Source organism: Haemaphysalis longicornis, unplaced genomic scaffold (genome assembly GCF_048455015.1).
Source record: "Haemaphysalis longicornis isolate Haplotype H1 unplaced genomic scaffold, Haemaphysalis longicornis Haplotype H1 scaffold_3, whole genome shotgun sequence".
Lineage (NCBI taxonomy): Eukaryota > Metazoa > Arthropoda > Arachnida > Ixodida > Ixodidae > Haemaphysalis > Haemaphysalis longicornis.
In genome coordinates this window covers 61,976,567-61,993,737 of record NW_027526335.1, presented here as the reverse complement: position 1 = coordinate 61,993,737, position 17,171 = coordinate 61,976,567, and the positions used below count along the sequence as shown (strand labels likewise).

The following is a 17,171-nucleotide window of genomic DNA, read 5'->3' as shown; positions in this document are numbered from 1 at the left end:
CTCGATTTGAGATAAAAAATAGCGTGTCGACCTTCAGAAAGGAAGTGACAGGGGGAGGGGTGGGGGTTCTGACTACGTGCCGGGGGCCACATAATACTGCTCTGCGGGCAGCAGGTTACCCACCCCTGTTCTAGGCCATATGCAGACTGACTATTCACAGTTGTGCTTCTGATGAAACGTGACATGCGGTCGGGACGTTCTGAGGTTTCTGTGGATATCAAGTATTGCAGGCTATAACGTTCAAGGGATTTAGTAGCTATTCCCTATTCACTTGATCCACGAAAGTGGTGATCGTGGAGTCACGTGACGTCACCAACGGTGTAAAAATAGGTGAGAACACCTTCAGCAGAAAAGCTTTTGTGAAATAGTTGCCTGAGAATCGCAACCTCACGAAGCATTCTCATACAATGTGAGGTTACGATCCTCAGGCACCCCGCTTTAAGCAGGTGGAAGCTGCCGCAAATATTTCCTAATCAAAGAGTGGGCATCACTTCACGAAACACTCACATTACGAATACGATATTACGCATGCTGATTTTGAAAAGAAATGTAAGATTTTTAAATTTGGGAGATCATTTTCTTGGAAAAAAATATTTTTGCTACTTTTTATTTTGGGGGTGTCGAACTTCTGTCCGACCAATTATCTAAATTTGAGCTATTATAGAGATTACAGCGGTTACTAGCGCCAAATCAGGGCATTGCACGGTCCTGGCTGTGGGGTACTTGGCAAAGAATGCTACACATTAAAACTCATTTGACGCTGCGTTTTTTGTACAGCTCACTAAGCAGAGAGGAAGGCGCACCTCCACGAATTCACAGCCACCTAATAGCTTCCTGCCACTAAGTTTAGGGAACCAAGATATGTGAACTTTCAGACCTTCAGAGCATAGCTACAGTACTGCGAGAGCGTGAAATAAAACAATGACGATGCAGTGTATAGACTACTTTGCGCTTGTGCAAACCATGCTGGCATTCGCTGCCGGCACGTGCGCCGTTTTTCAGTCAACTTCACCCTCTCGCTGTGTACACCGCCATCACCTCATCACTACGACCAGTAGCGTAGCCAGAAAAGGGTTTCCGGAGGTGTTATACGCCACCGGGAAAAAAAAAAAGAAAGACTGCGCCGGAATGAAAAACAATGTCATTTTTCTGCATTGATAAATTTCGGGGGGTGTTCTGACACCGAAACACCCCCCCCCTCTCCCCGCCTACGCCCCTTTGACATTGAGCTGTGAAGTGAGTAAGGCTGGGTTCAGACTGTTGCCGCAACTGTCGTAACAACTTTAAAGGATGATGTCATTCCAAGTCTCAGCCAACCCAACTGTGTGACGACACGCCGTTTTTTACGTCAGTAGCTCACGATATGGCTGTTAAGTCGGTAGTCTGAACATAGCCTTATTAGAGAGTTTTAGCAGTCCGTCTGTCCCGTCGTTTACGTAGTCGCAGTGTTGACCGGGACCCGACTGCGCCTGCGAGCGCGGAAGGGCGAGTAGGTGCACTCCACCGTGGCGAATGCACGGGCATGACGAGGGCCGGGCCGCGGAACTAATTCCCCCTACCGCGACTAATGCGCAAGTGCCCAGACGGGTCCCAGTCAAGACGGTAACCACGTACAACACGGAACATACGGAGCGCTAAAACTCTATTTTATACTGTGGCGGCGGCTTAGTGCTGGGCCCACGCACCTCGTACGTGTGCACCAAATCGGCCTCCTTGAAGTTCCTCATGACGGCCTCGGCCACCTCCTTCTGGTAGGGCACGTCCTGCTTCTTGTCCGGGTACGTCTTGACCGTGATGGTGTAGCCCTTGCCGAACTTCTCCTTCAGGTGCACCAGCGAGCCCAGGCACTGCAGCCGGCCCCCGTCCAGGATCGCGATCCGGTTGCACAGGAACTCCACGTCGGACAGGCTGCGAAGCGACGCCGCGACACGCAGCATCCATTACCTGACGCCCATGATCGCTCATTCGCCTGCTGCGCGCACTCCCCCTTATAAGGCATGTAGTAAGCCCTCTTTATAACGAAATTGTTTTATTCGAAATTTCGCTTTACTACTGAGTGCCTCAAGCTCCCCCACCGGAGCTCATAAAAGACCAACCATCCCCATTTTTAACGAAGTATTGCTTATAACAAAGACATTTTTCTGCCTCGGGACTTCGTTAGAACGAGTAGCACTTTTTTAAGACGAAAGTGTTTTATTCCCGGATGCACCAAGATTTGACTGACGTCATACCAGTCACGGTAACGACGCCAGCTCAACGTAAAGGGTGCACCCCTGCACACAGGGTCTTCTTGAGGGGAAGCAACCTTTAGTACTAAAGAGTACGTCACACTTAGGGTTGTTCGTTTTCTGGTTTTATATTTTAACACGAAGGTGTTTTGTGCCGGGATACACCATGATTTCACTGACGCCACATCCGTCACGGAAATGACGCCAGTATACCTTTGCCAAAGCGATCCGCCAGCAGGATGTCGCTTGCCAAGCACACAAACATGACAGCCGTCGGCCCGCAAATCATGCTCAGCTGCAGATTTCGCTGCAGATTTCGCTGCACATTTCACTTTCGTGTTTTACCGATTCCTATGACAGAGGAATGAACCCCAGTTTGTTGTAATGCCATGTAGTTCTCGTGCGTAGTGCTTCCGAGCTTTCAAATACTACGTTAATCTTGAGGAGGACTTTGCAAAAGGCTTGGCATTCTTGCATAAACGTCGTCAAAAGTAACTGCTGCCATAGCGTTACATACCGTAGACTTACATCCAGCGGGAACCCGATTGAATGACATCTCAAACACGGTAAGGTACAACAAGCATTTGCCGTCAGCGCTAACTGCTCAGGAGAGCTTAGCAATTATTCAACCGAGAACTGATCAGTCCTCTGGCAGCCGACCATAAGGTTACACTCTCCTGAGCTATGCTCTGGAAACACCAGCAACAGTGCAGAGCAAGGTTAGAATCACGTAGAAATTACCCGTTGCGAACAAAAAGACGAAAAATTTGAGGTAGGGTCGACGTTAGGTCAGCCTTCGGCGGCCGAAAGTTTAAGTGTTTGATGTATACACAAAAGCTTCACCTAGCAGACGAACACGTCCACTCGGAGGGAGGATGCAAGGGACTTGGTGTTCACTTATCCTTCTTACTACGGTGTACTAGAGTTGTGTCGTTCGGGGCCGACGGGGGGTAAGGGGGGGGGGGGGGGTCGTTTTTGCGCTGAAAATTTCTGCTGAGCAACGCCTGTTGTAAGCAGCACCCCTGGTGGTCGCTGCTTAGCAGTTGGTTTTACGAGTTGTTTTTGTTAAATTAACCCTTATTTATTGCCCTAAACAGTCTTATTTCTTCATTTTATGGTATAAAGTTTCATAAAACCCGACAAATAACTGTTGAGTTGGATTTAAAAACTTTTAGGGGACGCTGCCGCAACCCGAGTTCTCTGGGGAACGCCCGTGCGTCATACATTTTTTCATCGCAAAAGAGACCCGCGCTTTCCACTGGTTTTTCCACCGCACGAAGCACCTCTACCTTCTAGAACATTGTACCCTTTCTGTAGGGGCATATATCTCCTGCAGAAAGAAGATCTCAACAAATAATATGCTTAGTCATGCAAGGGAGCGCGCCCCATCGGGCAGTCATGAAAAGGAGACTACCGACGCTTTTCCTGCGAAAGGTCTCTTAGCTGGCCGTTCCTTGTATGTCATGGCGCTTGCGTCCAACATCAGGACGACGTCACGCATCGCTGCTTGTTTTCAATCTAGAGGTTCTTTAAGTGGCGCTTGCATTGCTTGGATTACATGTAGTTTTCATGTTTACGAACGCAAAACAACCAAGGCTTTGAGAGTGAGGCGTCCTCTGGGAGTTGAGTTGGAAAACCAGTGTTTCGAAAGGTGTGCTATTAGCACGTGGTCACTACCAAAATCGCACGCCATTCAAGGCATTATTTGGACTTCACGCGTATATGGCCCATCATTTGAACAGATTAGTTATCGAGGCACCATTTCCAAGATCAGCAGAGTAAAAATACACAAGTGTGTGCTTCTAGAACGAGCTGATAAGCACACAAGCGCTCATAAACGACTCGCGAGGTGGGGGTACCTGTGCGAAGAGAGCACGATGCTGAGCTTGGCGACCCGCTGCAGGGTGCTGACGTAGCTGACGATGCGCTTGCGCGCCGTGGTGCCCATGCCGGCGTACGGCTCGTCCAGGAGCAGAAGCCGGGGCATGCCCATCATGGCGATGCACAGCGACAGCTTGCGCCGGTTGCCCGCGCTGCGGACGTGCGTGCAAATACAAGGACGAGGAGGAAGCTGACCTATAGAAGGCATTACGAACAGACCTGGCAATAATGAAATTACAGTAATTAGAGTACAGTAATTAAATTACTTTTTGCCGTAATGAGTAATGTAATGAATTACTTTCGAGTGTTGGTAATTTAGTAATGTAATAAAGGACTTCAGGCCAGTAATTTCATGGAAATCACTCATTACTTTCCAAATTACTTTGGACTACGATATAGCCTGTCCGCTTCTCTTGCGGCATAAAAAGTTGATCAAGAAAAGTTGACCAAGTAGGGTTCTAATGCCCAGAGAGTCCCTGGGAATTGAACTCTACGAACGTGAAGGAAACAACGCTTCGATAAGAGCTCTGCCTGCTTTCTCGTGCCTTTTCGTTCCTTTTCGTACGTTCCAGGAATGCCGTGGCGACAGTCAGTCACGTTAAACAAAAACGTGCAGATTGTGTTCAAAGTTTCTTTGCACTGGTCACGGGTGTAAGCCCGCAGCTAGAAAGGCGCTTTTCATCCAGCGGAAATGAAAGCACGGAAGTGCGAGCTTACGGGCTTCAAAGTAAGGTCAAAGTAATTTTATTACTTTTGAAACGTAATAGTAACGTAATGTCATTACTTTCGGCCACGTGTAATTTCTAATGTAATTTAATTACTTTTTTAGAAGTAATTTTGCCATCGAACCACCGCGATGAAAATAATGGAAGGAGACCATCGTGGAAGCGTCCCTATTCGGAGTGCCAGAAGTCTATTTGCTGAACCAAGTAGACGCTGCTGGCGCACAGTAGATTTTCATGCAGCCGCAAAGGTCCATTCACTTAACCGACACGTGACGTTCGATGTAACGATCGAATTTTCTTTTTTGTCGCGACATGGCTGGCGTGTCAACTTTCTCACTTTGCGCCATCCTCACTTTCCCGACATATTTATTTACTTTATTTATTATATACTGCCGACCACAACACGTGGTCCAAGCAGGACGGGCAGTCACAAATCACAATGAGCAAAACGGTCAACTACGCTTCATCACGAACGCAATAAATAACAAAGTGAGCCAAATGAGGAAATATATACAATTTTACATAGAGAAGTATGCACAATGCGACAAATATACATCATGCTATGCAAGGCGACCACGCTCTGACAGGGGGAAAAAGGGAAATTTATAGGTATCTGTTTTTGCAAAATATGGTGTTAAAGAGTTTGGTTGGTGATGTCGTGTATTTCTAGTTGACGAAGGGGTTAAATGCAATTCAGGGTCAATCGCAAATTTATGGTTACGCAAGAAACTCAGGAAGTCCAAGTGGAGTTTCCTTCTTACTGAAGTAGTGGAATCTTGTTAGCTGACATTAGTTCCGATGGAGAGTGCGTGCGACTAAATTTAGAATATATAAAGCGAACTGCTTTCCCTGAATTCTTTCCAATTTATCGATGTCACATTTTGTGTAGGGATTCCATACTATGCATGCGTATTCTAATTTTGGTCGAATGTGGGGTTGATAACAGAGAGTTTTACATTTGGTGGTGGATTTCGAAGCTTCTGTATTAAGAAACATAACTATCTGAAAGTAGACGCACAAATGCTGTCAATGTGTGACTTGCAGGGCAGGTTAGCAGTGAATGTTACACCTAAATATTTGTAGCTATTGACCTGTTTAACAGTAGATGAACCAAGAGAATAAGCATACTGAAAGGGAGATTTTTTTCGAGTTATACACATGGAAACTGTTTTTTCTACATTAACAGTCATACCACATTTGTTGCACTATTTGTATATGTAGTCTAGGTTTTTGTTTAGCTCTATTTGATCGTGTGTGTTATGAACTTCACGAACTGTGTGTCATGAACTTCACGAAAGCACTCTGCCCTCCTCGTACGGAAAATGCACCTTCCGGTGCACTTAGAAAGCCAAAAATACTGACGAGCTGACGTGTTAGCCAGCCTGTATTACTAATCGCATGGAAGGGAATAGGTGACACGCAAGGGCGTGTGCAGTCGAAAGCTAAGTTCATAAAGCCAGGCCGGTGAACAAGGATACTTATTACGACTAACAGCGCTGTTTTAACCGTTAGCTAGTGGCCACACGTTCTTTGGCACAATTAAATTTCCGCATCAAGTGACTCGAATTACAAATGAGACATTAAACATTTACGGCAAATAGCAGAGCTACGGTGTATCAGGTCTGGCCTATAGTCATGCTTCGAAAAGCTTTGCCGGCTATAATTCGACTCGATCGATTGACAAGCAGAGCTTTCGCGAGGAAGGGGGCAAGTGTTCCTGACCTGTAAGTGCGCACCAGCTGGTCGGCGTAGTCCTCGAGCAGGAAAATCTCGAGGAGCACGTCGATGTAGTCCGGAGTCACCTGGATGCCCTTGAGGCGCGTGAAGAGCACCAGCATCTCGAAGCCCGTCAACATGTCCAGCAAGCCGTCCCGCTGCGGGCAGTAGCCCAGGAGCCGCTGGAGCTACGTTACATCAAAGGAGGGGAAAGGCCACCAGGCGGTGTTATTTGAACCGAATGTCATTTGACTCAAATGGGGCTCTTCAAATGCCAGTCGGAATCCGCCGTGCTCCACTACGATTTCGACGGCATCTGAAAGCTTTAACAATCACTCGCCGTGGTGCGAGGCGCTGCTGCTGTCGAGTTCTGTTTTTGCGCAGTAATGCAACAATTTAGCAGCAGTGTTTGGCATTAAAATGATATCAAATTATAAATATCGGAAGCTTTGACACGGTTTTTTGCTTAATTCTTAATCGCAATAGAGGTTTTTGTTTTCCTACTGTTTTGTGCTGTCTGACCATCGCTTGCTGGCACTAGTGCTGTGACAACGCCTCCTAAAAAGGCATTGGCTGTGAGTATGGAATCATTACATCTTGATATCACGATTTAAGTGAACGAGAAGCAAGCGAAGTCACACAATTAAGAATAGTTTCTTTGTTTTAACTACGCCAGTAATGTACTTGTTTATGCTGACTTGGAACGCTGTGGGCGAGATTGCTAGAAATAGATTTTAAGTACCCCAAATGTTTCTCTTGGGGCTCATTTTGCCCCAGTGTCATTTGAGCCGAATGTCATTTCAAGGACCAGTGGAGCAGCGCAACTTTGCATTTGAGTCAAATGACATTTCGTTCAAGTGACATTCGGACGCTAGTGTAGCAGGGGTATTACACTGCCGTGCATTCTTCGCGAGTTGATGAGTTGGTCGTTGGTCGGTTTTACTGGCGCAAGGTCAACTGAGGAAAAAGTGCGCCAAGTAAAGGTCACTAGTAAATAAAAAAGTTGCGTGAGTAATAACGAAAATCCGATAGTTAAATTAGAAGTGAAATGGAGTAAGGGACGGGATAGGTGGTGTAGTGGGCCAGGCTGCGATTATGTGTGATATGAAACGAAATGTGAACGCCAGAAACAAGGAAGTATAGGAACATGAGCCAAAGGGAATTATAGATGTATTACGATATTGTGTCGGTACAGTTCTGAAAAATCTTTGTGACGTGGCATGCCCAGTGCCTCGCATTTTACTAGTGTGTGTGTACGGATAAGCCCTCGCCACACCTGCTGCGTGCGAGTGTGTTGCATGTGTGTGGCTCCTCCGTAACATATCTAAAGCAAGTTCGCTGTTGTGCACGTCAGTACATTGTACCGTCCTAAGTGTTGTTTTTTTTTTTTTTTGCATCTGTGTGCTCCATTCTACTTGCTTTCTTTTACGAGGTTATTTTCTGATGCGTGGCTTGAGGTCGGTGTAGGGAAGTGCTGTAATGCCCACCGTGTTCTTAGGAATACTAGCGGCGGCCCATTCATCCGCCGCCTTGTTCCCGGCAATACCAGAGCGGCCAGAAACTGCCCACGTTGCTTTCACTAAATCGAATCACAAATAGAAGGAGCTGATCGCCCAACGAGAATTTGCTCATTATATTGCCGCGAACCATGCATTGGGTTTGCTTCTTTATCGTTTGTTTTCACTGACCGGCCCCACCCGGCTGTGTTATCTGTGTCCCAAGCGAAGCGCGTGTTCCATTCTTTAATTTTATGCCGCACGGGTTACCAGAGCGTTTCGCCCTAACGTCACTAGCCTAGAATAATCTCCTTTGATCTAAAATGTTCTGGATGTAAATCGACGGTTCGAGAAACACTCGCACCGAAGATAAAAGCCTGGACAGCAGACACCGCGGTATTCTATTCGCCGACACTCGCCTGCGCACGTCACTTTGTTGACTGCTGCTTCGCCGCCTCTGTATTCTTTGAGTTGTTAGGGGAGCACAAGTTCACTCCAATAAACATGTTTTTTCTTCAAGACAACTGCGTCATCTTTGGATTCGTGACAATATAATTGCGACAGTTTGGGCAGCGAAGCAAAACGTCGCCAATGGAAGGATACAGTGGCCGATAACTGCGGTTTAATAATAAAGTCTGGGGCAACCCTACTTCGCACCAAGTGTGAATGCAGGCCTATTTTGCTTGTGCCTGTTGTGCATGTCTATTTGCACGCTGTTACGGATGATTGAGTGTGAGATATAGCCGTGAAGATGGTCATATTACTGAATAACACGAGAAACCACAGCGCCACTCTGTAAACTGACGCAGCCAGACGGAGCTTAAAGGGTGATAAGTGAAGAGGAACCATTGTACCCCCCACAACATGGCTCCCTGTGTAGCTCTGACGATCTCAGCGCTACGCTCAGGGAGAAGCTCCGAGTCCGAATCGTGCTGTTTCCTACATCGATCTAGCTCGAAATGACCGCGTCTTGAACCATGGTGCCCTAAATTTGCGTAACAAATCTTCCTTGAATATCTGCCTTCACTACCAAGGTGCGCGTAGCTGCGCATAACTTCTCACCGCAGATATTGCTAGTACACTAGCCGACCTTTTTTTTCGCGAACTCCAAAATTTTGAACTTGCTGGATATTTCGGACTTTCCCGAGGAACTGCCAGTAGTCCCATAGGAGTAACGAATTTGAACAACAGATATTTGGGGCAAAACAAGGTCGAAAGGTCGATTTCTCGGACAAAATGTTTCCGCGGTAGGGCCATAATGGGTCTCCAGGGAAACGCCATTTTTAATCCTAAGCCAGCTGGCTAACTTCGGATTGGATTGGGATTAGCTTTACTCCAGCCCGGGTAACAAACTTTGATCTTCGAGGCCATACTTTTACACGTGGTCTGCGGCGGAAGCATCGCGAAAACCGGAAACGGGTCATACGTGGCCAGTGCTTTTCTTAAGCACAACTATTTTTAGCCACCAGGTGACGCTGACTAAAAAATAGCATCATCTCGTTTGTCCTGTGTCACGCGTCGTGCAACTCCTGAACACCTGAAACCGTCAACGCAAGACATTGTCAACGCTTTTGCGTTGTCCAGTGTTTACGAAGAAAGCATGACGCCTGCGGAGGTGCAAGCAGAAGTTCTCACACGGAGGAATTTAAGGCAAGGAGCCATTCGCGACTTCTTCAGTCCCATTTAAATGAAATAAAGTTAGGTTTTACGACTCGCGGATTTTTCGGACTACTCTTTTATTCGGATTATTTTTAGTTCCCCTCCAGATCCGAAAAATCGGTCGGCTATTGTAACGCAGTGCTAGCTGCAGAAACAGAATAACAGAGACTTTGAACGGTAAGGGGAAGGAGGATGTTCCCGCGTGCATGCCGTCAGGTAACAGGGAAATGGCGCGTATACGTTAGGCTTATCACTGCTAGCTTAGAAGGCACTTGGTGAAAGCGGATTGCACTTTGCAACACCCAACCGCCTCTCAACTTTTGCTTAGACCCACCAGTGCTGAGAATAACGCTGTCTTCTATTTTTACTGTCGACAGTTCTTCAGCTTTGGTTCCAAAAGATAGCCCCCTAATGTGAACTAAGTAATCCGGCATATGGCAGACTTGAGTCAGCGTATGCCAGTATTGCTCCTCAAAGTCGTCAGACAGCGCCTCAGAGGTCTTAGGATGCGCTTGCCTCTTGCGTGTCCTTGACGACACTCAGGCCGTTGACGTAGACGTTGCCCGCGTGCGGCAGTATTTCACCGGTCATGATGCGAAACGTCGTGGTCTTTCCCACGCCATGCACGCCCAACAGCCCGAAGCACTCGCCCGTTCGCACCGTGAAACTCAGGCCCTGCGTCGGGTAACCGGAACTGGGTGAACTAAGACAAAAATGGTACACGACAGGGTGGTCAGACACCGTACGCCACCTATATTTTGCAGCGCGACGACACAAAGATGCGGGGGCGCTGATGTCGGTAGTGACTGCAGTCCAAACAACAACGAAAAAATGCACATGACTGATAAAATACAATCGCCAAAAATTGCCACGGCTGGTGCTGCGACCACTTTGATTGCTGCGCATCCACAAATCTAAACGTTCGCAAGGCGAATTGCTGCACTTTGACTAGTTTGCTTACATTCATCTCGTGAAATGCGTGCACTGCAGAGCATAAACAACGTTATATGCAAATGCTGAAGGAGCCCAAATAAAATTTGTGTTGCTTGTAAACGATGGCCATCGGAGCAATCGTAGTCAAGCCCGGATTTATACTAGTGAATGACGAAAAAGGTTTGCTGGTAAATGGGTGAAGTGACACAAAGGATAGGCCGAAGTCGGCTTTGTAACGCTTCAGAGGGAACGAGAAGCGCGCGTATCACTCTTAAAAGGACACTAAAGGCTGAATGAAATTTTGTTTTAACTGAAAGAGCATACGTTTCGTAACAGGGCCGTACCCAGAGGGGGGGTTTGGGGGTTCAAACCCCTCCCGAAATATTTCCCAAGCAGCACGTAAACAATACTTACTCTTGCTTTCAGCAAAACTGCCTCCTTCCCAAAATTCATAACCCCCCCCGAAAAAAATTTCTGGATACGGACCTGTTTCGTAACACTCTCAGCTTTTGTTCGACGAGCAACGATGCGTTATTTCAGGAGAAATCAGCAAAGAAAGCTGGCATTCCTCTCTCCCATTCCCCTTTCATTTTTTCGTGACGTAGACATCACGTCACAAAATAGGAGCGAGGCACCGGGACGGTCTGGCAACAGTAGCTTCCACGTCATCAAGCCACGACCGACCACCAAGCACGTTTGTTTGGCCGAGGAGGCTGGCTTTCACTTCTACAATTTGTCACCGTCCGGACGAAAAATGCTTTTCACCGCTCCAGCGACCGCTGTGACCGTCTGCACCGGACACCCAGACTTCACACCGGCCGCAAACGCAGCAGCAAGTGCCGTTTCAAATACTGCGCAAGATCGACTGCCCGGCAAAGCGTCGCTCAAGCGGCAACCGTCATCTCAGCTCGTCCGGCGATTACGTCCATCTCATATTCTGTTCTCTCACGAGATGCGCCAACCTGGCGTGGAATGCACACTCGCTTCCCGCAGATGTCTCGAGTAGTCCTCGTGGCCGAATGGCCGAACATTGGAGCGGCTCCGCCCGGCCCAAAGGGCAGAGCTATGCGCACACGATGTATGGATTATTTATCAACGGCGGCTCGCAGCAAGAAGAAGAGCCCAAGTTCGGATCGGTCGGATAACCACTGCAGTAAGTACCCTAACAATCTTGCTCCGTGTCCTAACTTTTCACGGGAGATAAGGTTCGAACCGGCGCTGGCACGCCTTGCCGATAGCAACATCCGCCCGCGGAGAACGGATTAGAAGCTCAGGCGGGTCGGGTAGCTTTTAAACACCTGCAGTGCATCTTGTCCCTTTGCCATTTCCGGCCGGAGATATTGCTTGCAGAAGCGTGGGCATTCAGCGTGGCAGGTTATTGACTCCGCTAATTGAGCACCAATGTTTTTTTAAAACGAAAGTGAAAGCATGATTACTGACAAGTCTGAGGGAAGCAGCCTGTCTCGCAGTGCATAAAGCTGCTGTCTGCGTTTTTTAAAATTACGCCAGCTGACTGAAAGCTTTGATTTACATTTATTTCCCGTGTTCAACCACTTAGGAACTGTTATTTTAGGAAAACACATTTATAGATGCTTCTCGAATGAGCTCTCGCCGTGCACAAATATTCTGACGTGACAAAACGTAGTACACGAAAGGCGTGCGGGGCGTCGGCACCCGTTTTCCCGTTTCTGGCATTTTCTGTCTTATTAAACAACCACTAGTTGCGAGAATGGGGAATTCGGAGTCCCGGCACCTCAATCTATCGATACAGGGCAACCTGTTTTCACCCTTTAGTGTCCCTTTATTTCGCCAAAGCCTTGCATTCACGTAGTTTTCTGCTGGCTCCTCCCTTTGACTACCATCATTCTGCAAGCTGCTGGTCTTGTAAGAAAAACAAACGAATGAGCACTATCGGATGATTTAGCAAGGACCCAGTACAAGTTCAGGAAGTAACCAGAGTTTTCCCTAGATAGTTCTTAGTGTCATCTCTGGTCAGACAATTGAAACGCCTGTCCTTGTTTACTGGTAAACAACTTCGGCATGAAGCAAAGCATATGAACCAATTCCCCAGATAGGCTCGATTTTGCATTAATACAAACGTTTTTCACACTATTCGATGGGGAGTGGGGCCAGGTTTTGCACAAATTTAGCATGCGTAATTGAAAAAGGCATCATTGGCATTCAGCGAGCACGCTACTCACGCGTTACAAAAGGAATGTCGTATTAGACACCCTACAAAAAATCTTATTCAAGCAGTCTTACTTAGAACTATTCCACTTAAGAACTGAACCAGTTTCAAGCACGAGATAATTTATTTTACTTACGCAACTCCCTTAAACTTCAGTGTTACGTACGGGCTGCAGGTTGTTTGTAAACGCTTTGCTCAGTCACTGCAGTAGCCAGGATTTTATTAATGGACGGTCTTTTAAACATCGTGGAGACGAGGGCGGAGGCGTTCATTCTCTCCAATCCCCCCAAAAAAACTTGTGTTCGCCTAGGCGCATCCGCAACTATGCGGCGCTGTATGCACTCGCCTCCAGCACGATTTTGGGTTCGAAGTAGCCGTAAGCCCTGAACAGGCGCTGCACGACCATCAGCGGCCGTTCCTCGGATGTGGAGATCTGGCCCGGCAGCAAGGCGGCGACCAGCAGGTCCTCCTTCATCACGTCCGTGTCGTCGTGAAGCGTGGTTGACTGCGCGGAGCGAGAGAAAGAGCGCTTGTGAATTCACTAGCATCGTTCTTGCCGATCATATATAAAAAATGGCAGCATCTGCACTCCGTGAATAATGGAGAGGGTGCAGAGTACGGAGACTCGAAATGACATCCATGTTGCGCCCTGAGTGACATTCGATTTGCGCCCCGACCATCATTCGATTTGAGCAGTGAGTTGCACCTTGATTATTCCCTAAATGAAACTGCAACACATGGCTCAAATCGAATTTCGCTTTATTTTTCGCTTGATGCTGGTGTGCGCATGGATAGACGCGGACGGACATTGGGAGGTCCTAAGGTACCCCGCACCGTTACAGGCGATGGAGTAAGCCGTTTGACGCTCGGATACTAACTCCCGGTCGTAGCCCAACGGGTAAGACGGCTGACATTAACTCTGTCAGGTCTCCCAGACAGAGGGGCGAATCCTGCCGGTGCCTGTGTGATTTTTTTGCGATTGTAAATGCAATGCGCACGGACGCAGACGGACATTGTGCGATCCTAAGGTACTCCGCACCTAAAAGCATGACCAGCGAAGATGGATGGAGTGTAGGGAGTGCACGAAACAAAACACGTTTGTAATTTTAAATGACGCACACTGGCACATATGCCGCTCGCGTTTCGTGTTTCGTTCCGGTATCTGGGAAGAAGTTGAAATTCCCGCCGCCTCCACAGTGGCCTGCGTCAGCAATGCCGTACCTTTCTGCGGCCGGTGCCAATCCCTGGAAACATTGAAGGCTTTGCAGCGAGTTCTTCTTCGTAGTACTCGGGATCGAGCGCGGTGAGCGCTTGTTCGGCCTTTGGCAGCTTTCGCTCGAGGTAGAGCAGCAGTGCGAATAGCACGGCGCCTTCCACGGTCAGGACCAGGAAGTTGTAGAAAGCAGAGTAGGAGTGCACCTCGAGAGGGTGGATCGCGTATTCACTCGGGTTCGCACTGTCCATGTCTGCGAGGAGTGACATGAGGTTGCATAACTATAGGACGCTGGTTTTTGTCGCTAACACCGCGTTGACGAGATTTGATAACTGAAAGCATGCGCCTGAAGAACGTGTTGGAAGAGGCTTGAAAACACAAGTATCGGTTTGCTAATCTCTATCTCTGTCTCTGCCAGCTGACCTTCGGTGTTCTGACCGCTCGAATACTGCATGTAGCATATCCATTCCAAAACGCCCCTTCTACGGCACAGTAACGCTATCTTGTCTTAAGACCTAGACGTTGATGTGCTCTCCAACTTCTCGTTGTTACTATCTAACAACCTTGACCGCTGTTTTCATTTACTTTTGCCGCGCCCCCTCCCGAATTTTCACTCGAAGACACGAGTAAAGGAGCTCCGCTCATATCCCGGAAGACAAGGCGTAAAAGAGAGCGCGTCGTATACTAGGTAGAGTTCGCATGTGCGTGCTCACGCTGGCAGCATCGCTGAAGCGAAATCTTGGACTCTGCGATCTTGGTGTGGCACTGGTTGTCCAGCTCGCTGCCTCCTTTTTGGCAGGTGGCCTTCTCGGCGGCCAGCTGCAGAATCTTGGTCATGCCGCGCGAGTACGAGTAGGAGGGCAGCAGCCGAAGCACCTGCAGCAGCGACTCGATGACCAGCGTCAGCGCCGGGCTTCCCACGTCGCTGGCGTAGTGCTCCATGAACACCTGACCCACGAAACCGGCGGACGCTGCATCGCGCGCCGGCGCGTTCGGCTGCCGTTAGCGTTGGCACTACGGGCGGGCGATTGATCGATGAACCTTCCGATTAATCAATTAAGGCTTTAGTCGCCATTCATTTTTTAACCGCTTGATCGGTTTAAGTCATGTTAACAAACAAACAAAAGTGCTGTAGTGTAATTGCGCGCAAACGTGTGGAGGTTCACGTTTGTTAGAAAATTATTACCGCCCGACTACGACAACAACAGGAAGACGACAAGCTGTTTGTCGTCTTTTTGATGCCGTTGTCGTAGTCGGGTTCGTTGTTTTGAATGCGTGATGTCGTCTGCTCTTTCTCACGTAGATTGTTTGTCGTCGCTACAGTAGTTTATAAGCAGATTAAGTCCAAAAAATCCCGTAGCGGCTCATACCACGTTAAAAAGTAACGAACTACTTGCGCCGCGCGGAGTAACGTCCGGGCTGCGGTGATGAGGCACAGCGGCAATACTGTACCGGAGTATAGTGTTGGTTCGCGGAACGCCTAGTACTTGCTAAATTTTACTCCCGAATCATACTTTAGACTTCGAACACTGCTCTCCAACTGTACGTGAATATGCTCTAAATACTTGCCGTATATAGTAAAACCCCCGCTATAACAAAATCAATTCATTCTAAATCTCGCTTTTTGCGAAGTGTTCCATTTGTCCCCCCGCAATGCATAAAAATCAAATTTATTTCACTTGTAACTAAGTATCGTTTGTAACGTATGTCGTTTTCTGTATTGAGGACTTCATTATAATTTTAATTCGGGCAAAGAAAGCTTCGGGTGGTCGTTCAACTCCACTATTTAAACGCAACTTCAGCAATAAAGAGGAATTGTATAATTACTGAACACGAGTGCATTACGTTGCGCGGTTGCTATCTGAGGCAGAGCAAAACAATACTCAAAAGCGTAATATATCATCAAGAAATAGCTAAGCGCTTGGGTATACAACCAACGCTCAAACGCCCGGTCTTGAACGGGCGCATATCCTTCAAATCGCAAATTACAGCAGTCTGTCTTGGTTTAAAGATAAGCGCAACAATGCTTCTAGCATAGCAGAGAACTTCCCCTAAGTGATAACAACAACCGATTTTTTTTCGTTTAGTAATCACCAACTTTATATTTCATGATTATTGTTGAGCATGCAACATAAATGTTCATTCTCTGTGTATTGTTCGCGTTCTCAGCACCACCAAGCGGGCGGCCCGTACTCACCGATGGCGAAGAATGTGATGGCCAGTGCTGAAAACCCGTATCCGGGCTTGTCAAACACGAAGGAGCAGATGTAGACGAGCGGCAGGGCAGCGTAGCCGTGCAGCAGGTTCAGCAAGAAGATAAGCTCTGCGACAGGAGCAGAAGAAGAAAGGTGCGGCACTCTAGAAAGCCCACAAACCAGCTGTGGGGACCAAAGGCACATCACTCAAAACAGCACGGACAAAAGGATAATTGTCAAGCACACACAAAGCGTGCATAATATATATATATATTATGATAATACCCATAATACCCACGACCTCCAGAATCGCACCAGACCGGTATTCTGGAGGTCGTGGGTTCGGATTCCACCCGGCGGGCATTTTGTCACCACTTTCTTTTCTACTCAAAAAATTCTTCATCTCTTTCTATGACCCACCACAACCTCCACTTTGCTTTCCGAGGTTTTCTTGACTGCCAACCCTTATTTCCCGTCTTATTTCACGGAGCCCCTCATTTCCCATTTTCTGATTCGCTATATATATATATATATATATATATATATATATATATATATATATATATATATATATATATATATATATATATATATATATATATATATATACATATATATATAGCTGTAGAACTTTGAAGATGGCAGAGAACACAAGAAAAGAAAACTTTGAACAAGGTAACAGCACGATTGTTGCCAACGTTTCAGCAAAGAGACTTGCTTTCGTCAGGGCCCTCACAAAAGCAAGTCTCTTTTGAAACGTTGGCAACAATCGTGCTTTTACCTTGTTCAAGGTTTTCTTTTCTTACATATACATATATACATATACTGATCCTTCATGTGCGGAGGGTTCGCGACCCTGACCCTGCCCGACGAAGTGACGCCGGCACGAAAGAAACAATCATCGGTGTATTCCGGGAGTGCAGAACAAAAAATTACA

General features: G+C 47.4%; 1 protein-coding gene across 1 annotated transcript in view; it reads right to left on the bottom strand.

Moving 5' to 3' along the window:
- Positions 1-1,613: 1,613 nt before the first annotated feature.
- Positions 1,614-17,171, bottom strand: part of LOC144175240 (ATP-binding cassette sub-family A member 2-like) — a 44,682-nt gene continuing 29,124 nt past the window's right edge. The window contains exons 5-12 of the mRNA XM_077704341.1: positions 16,237-16,362; positions 14,753-15,010; positions 14,048-14,292; positions 13,173-13,331; positions 10,222-10,380; positions 6,557-6,738; positions 4,088-4,261; positions 1,614-1,908 (exon numbers count right to left, since the gene is read on the bottom strand). Coding sequence (XP_077560467.1) covers positions 1,635-1,908; positions 4,088-4,261; positions 6,557-6,738; positions 10,222-10,380; positions 13,173-13,331; positions 14,048-14,292; positions 14,753-15,010; positions 16,237-16,362 — 1,577 coding nt within the window. The 3' untranslated portion in view covers positions 1,614-1,634. The remainder of the gene's footprint in view (positions 1,909-4,087; positions 4,262-6,556; positions 6,739-10,221; positions 10,381-13,172; positions 13,332-14,047; positions 14,293-14,752; positions 15,011-16,236; positions 16,363-17,171) is intronic.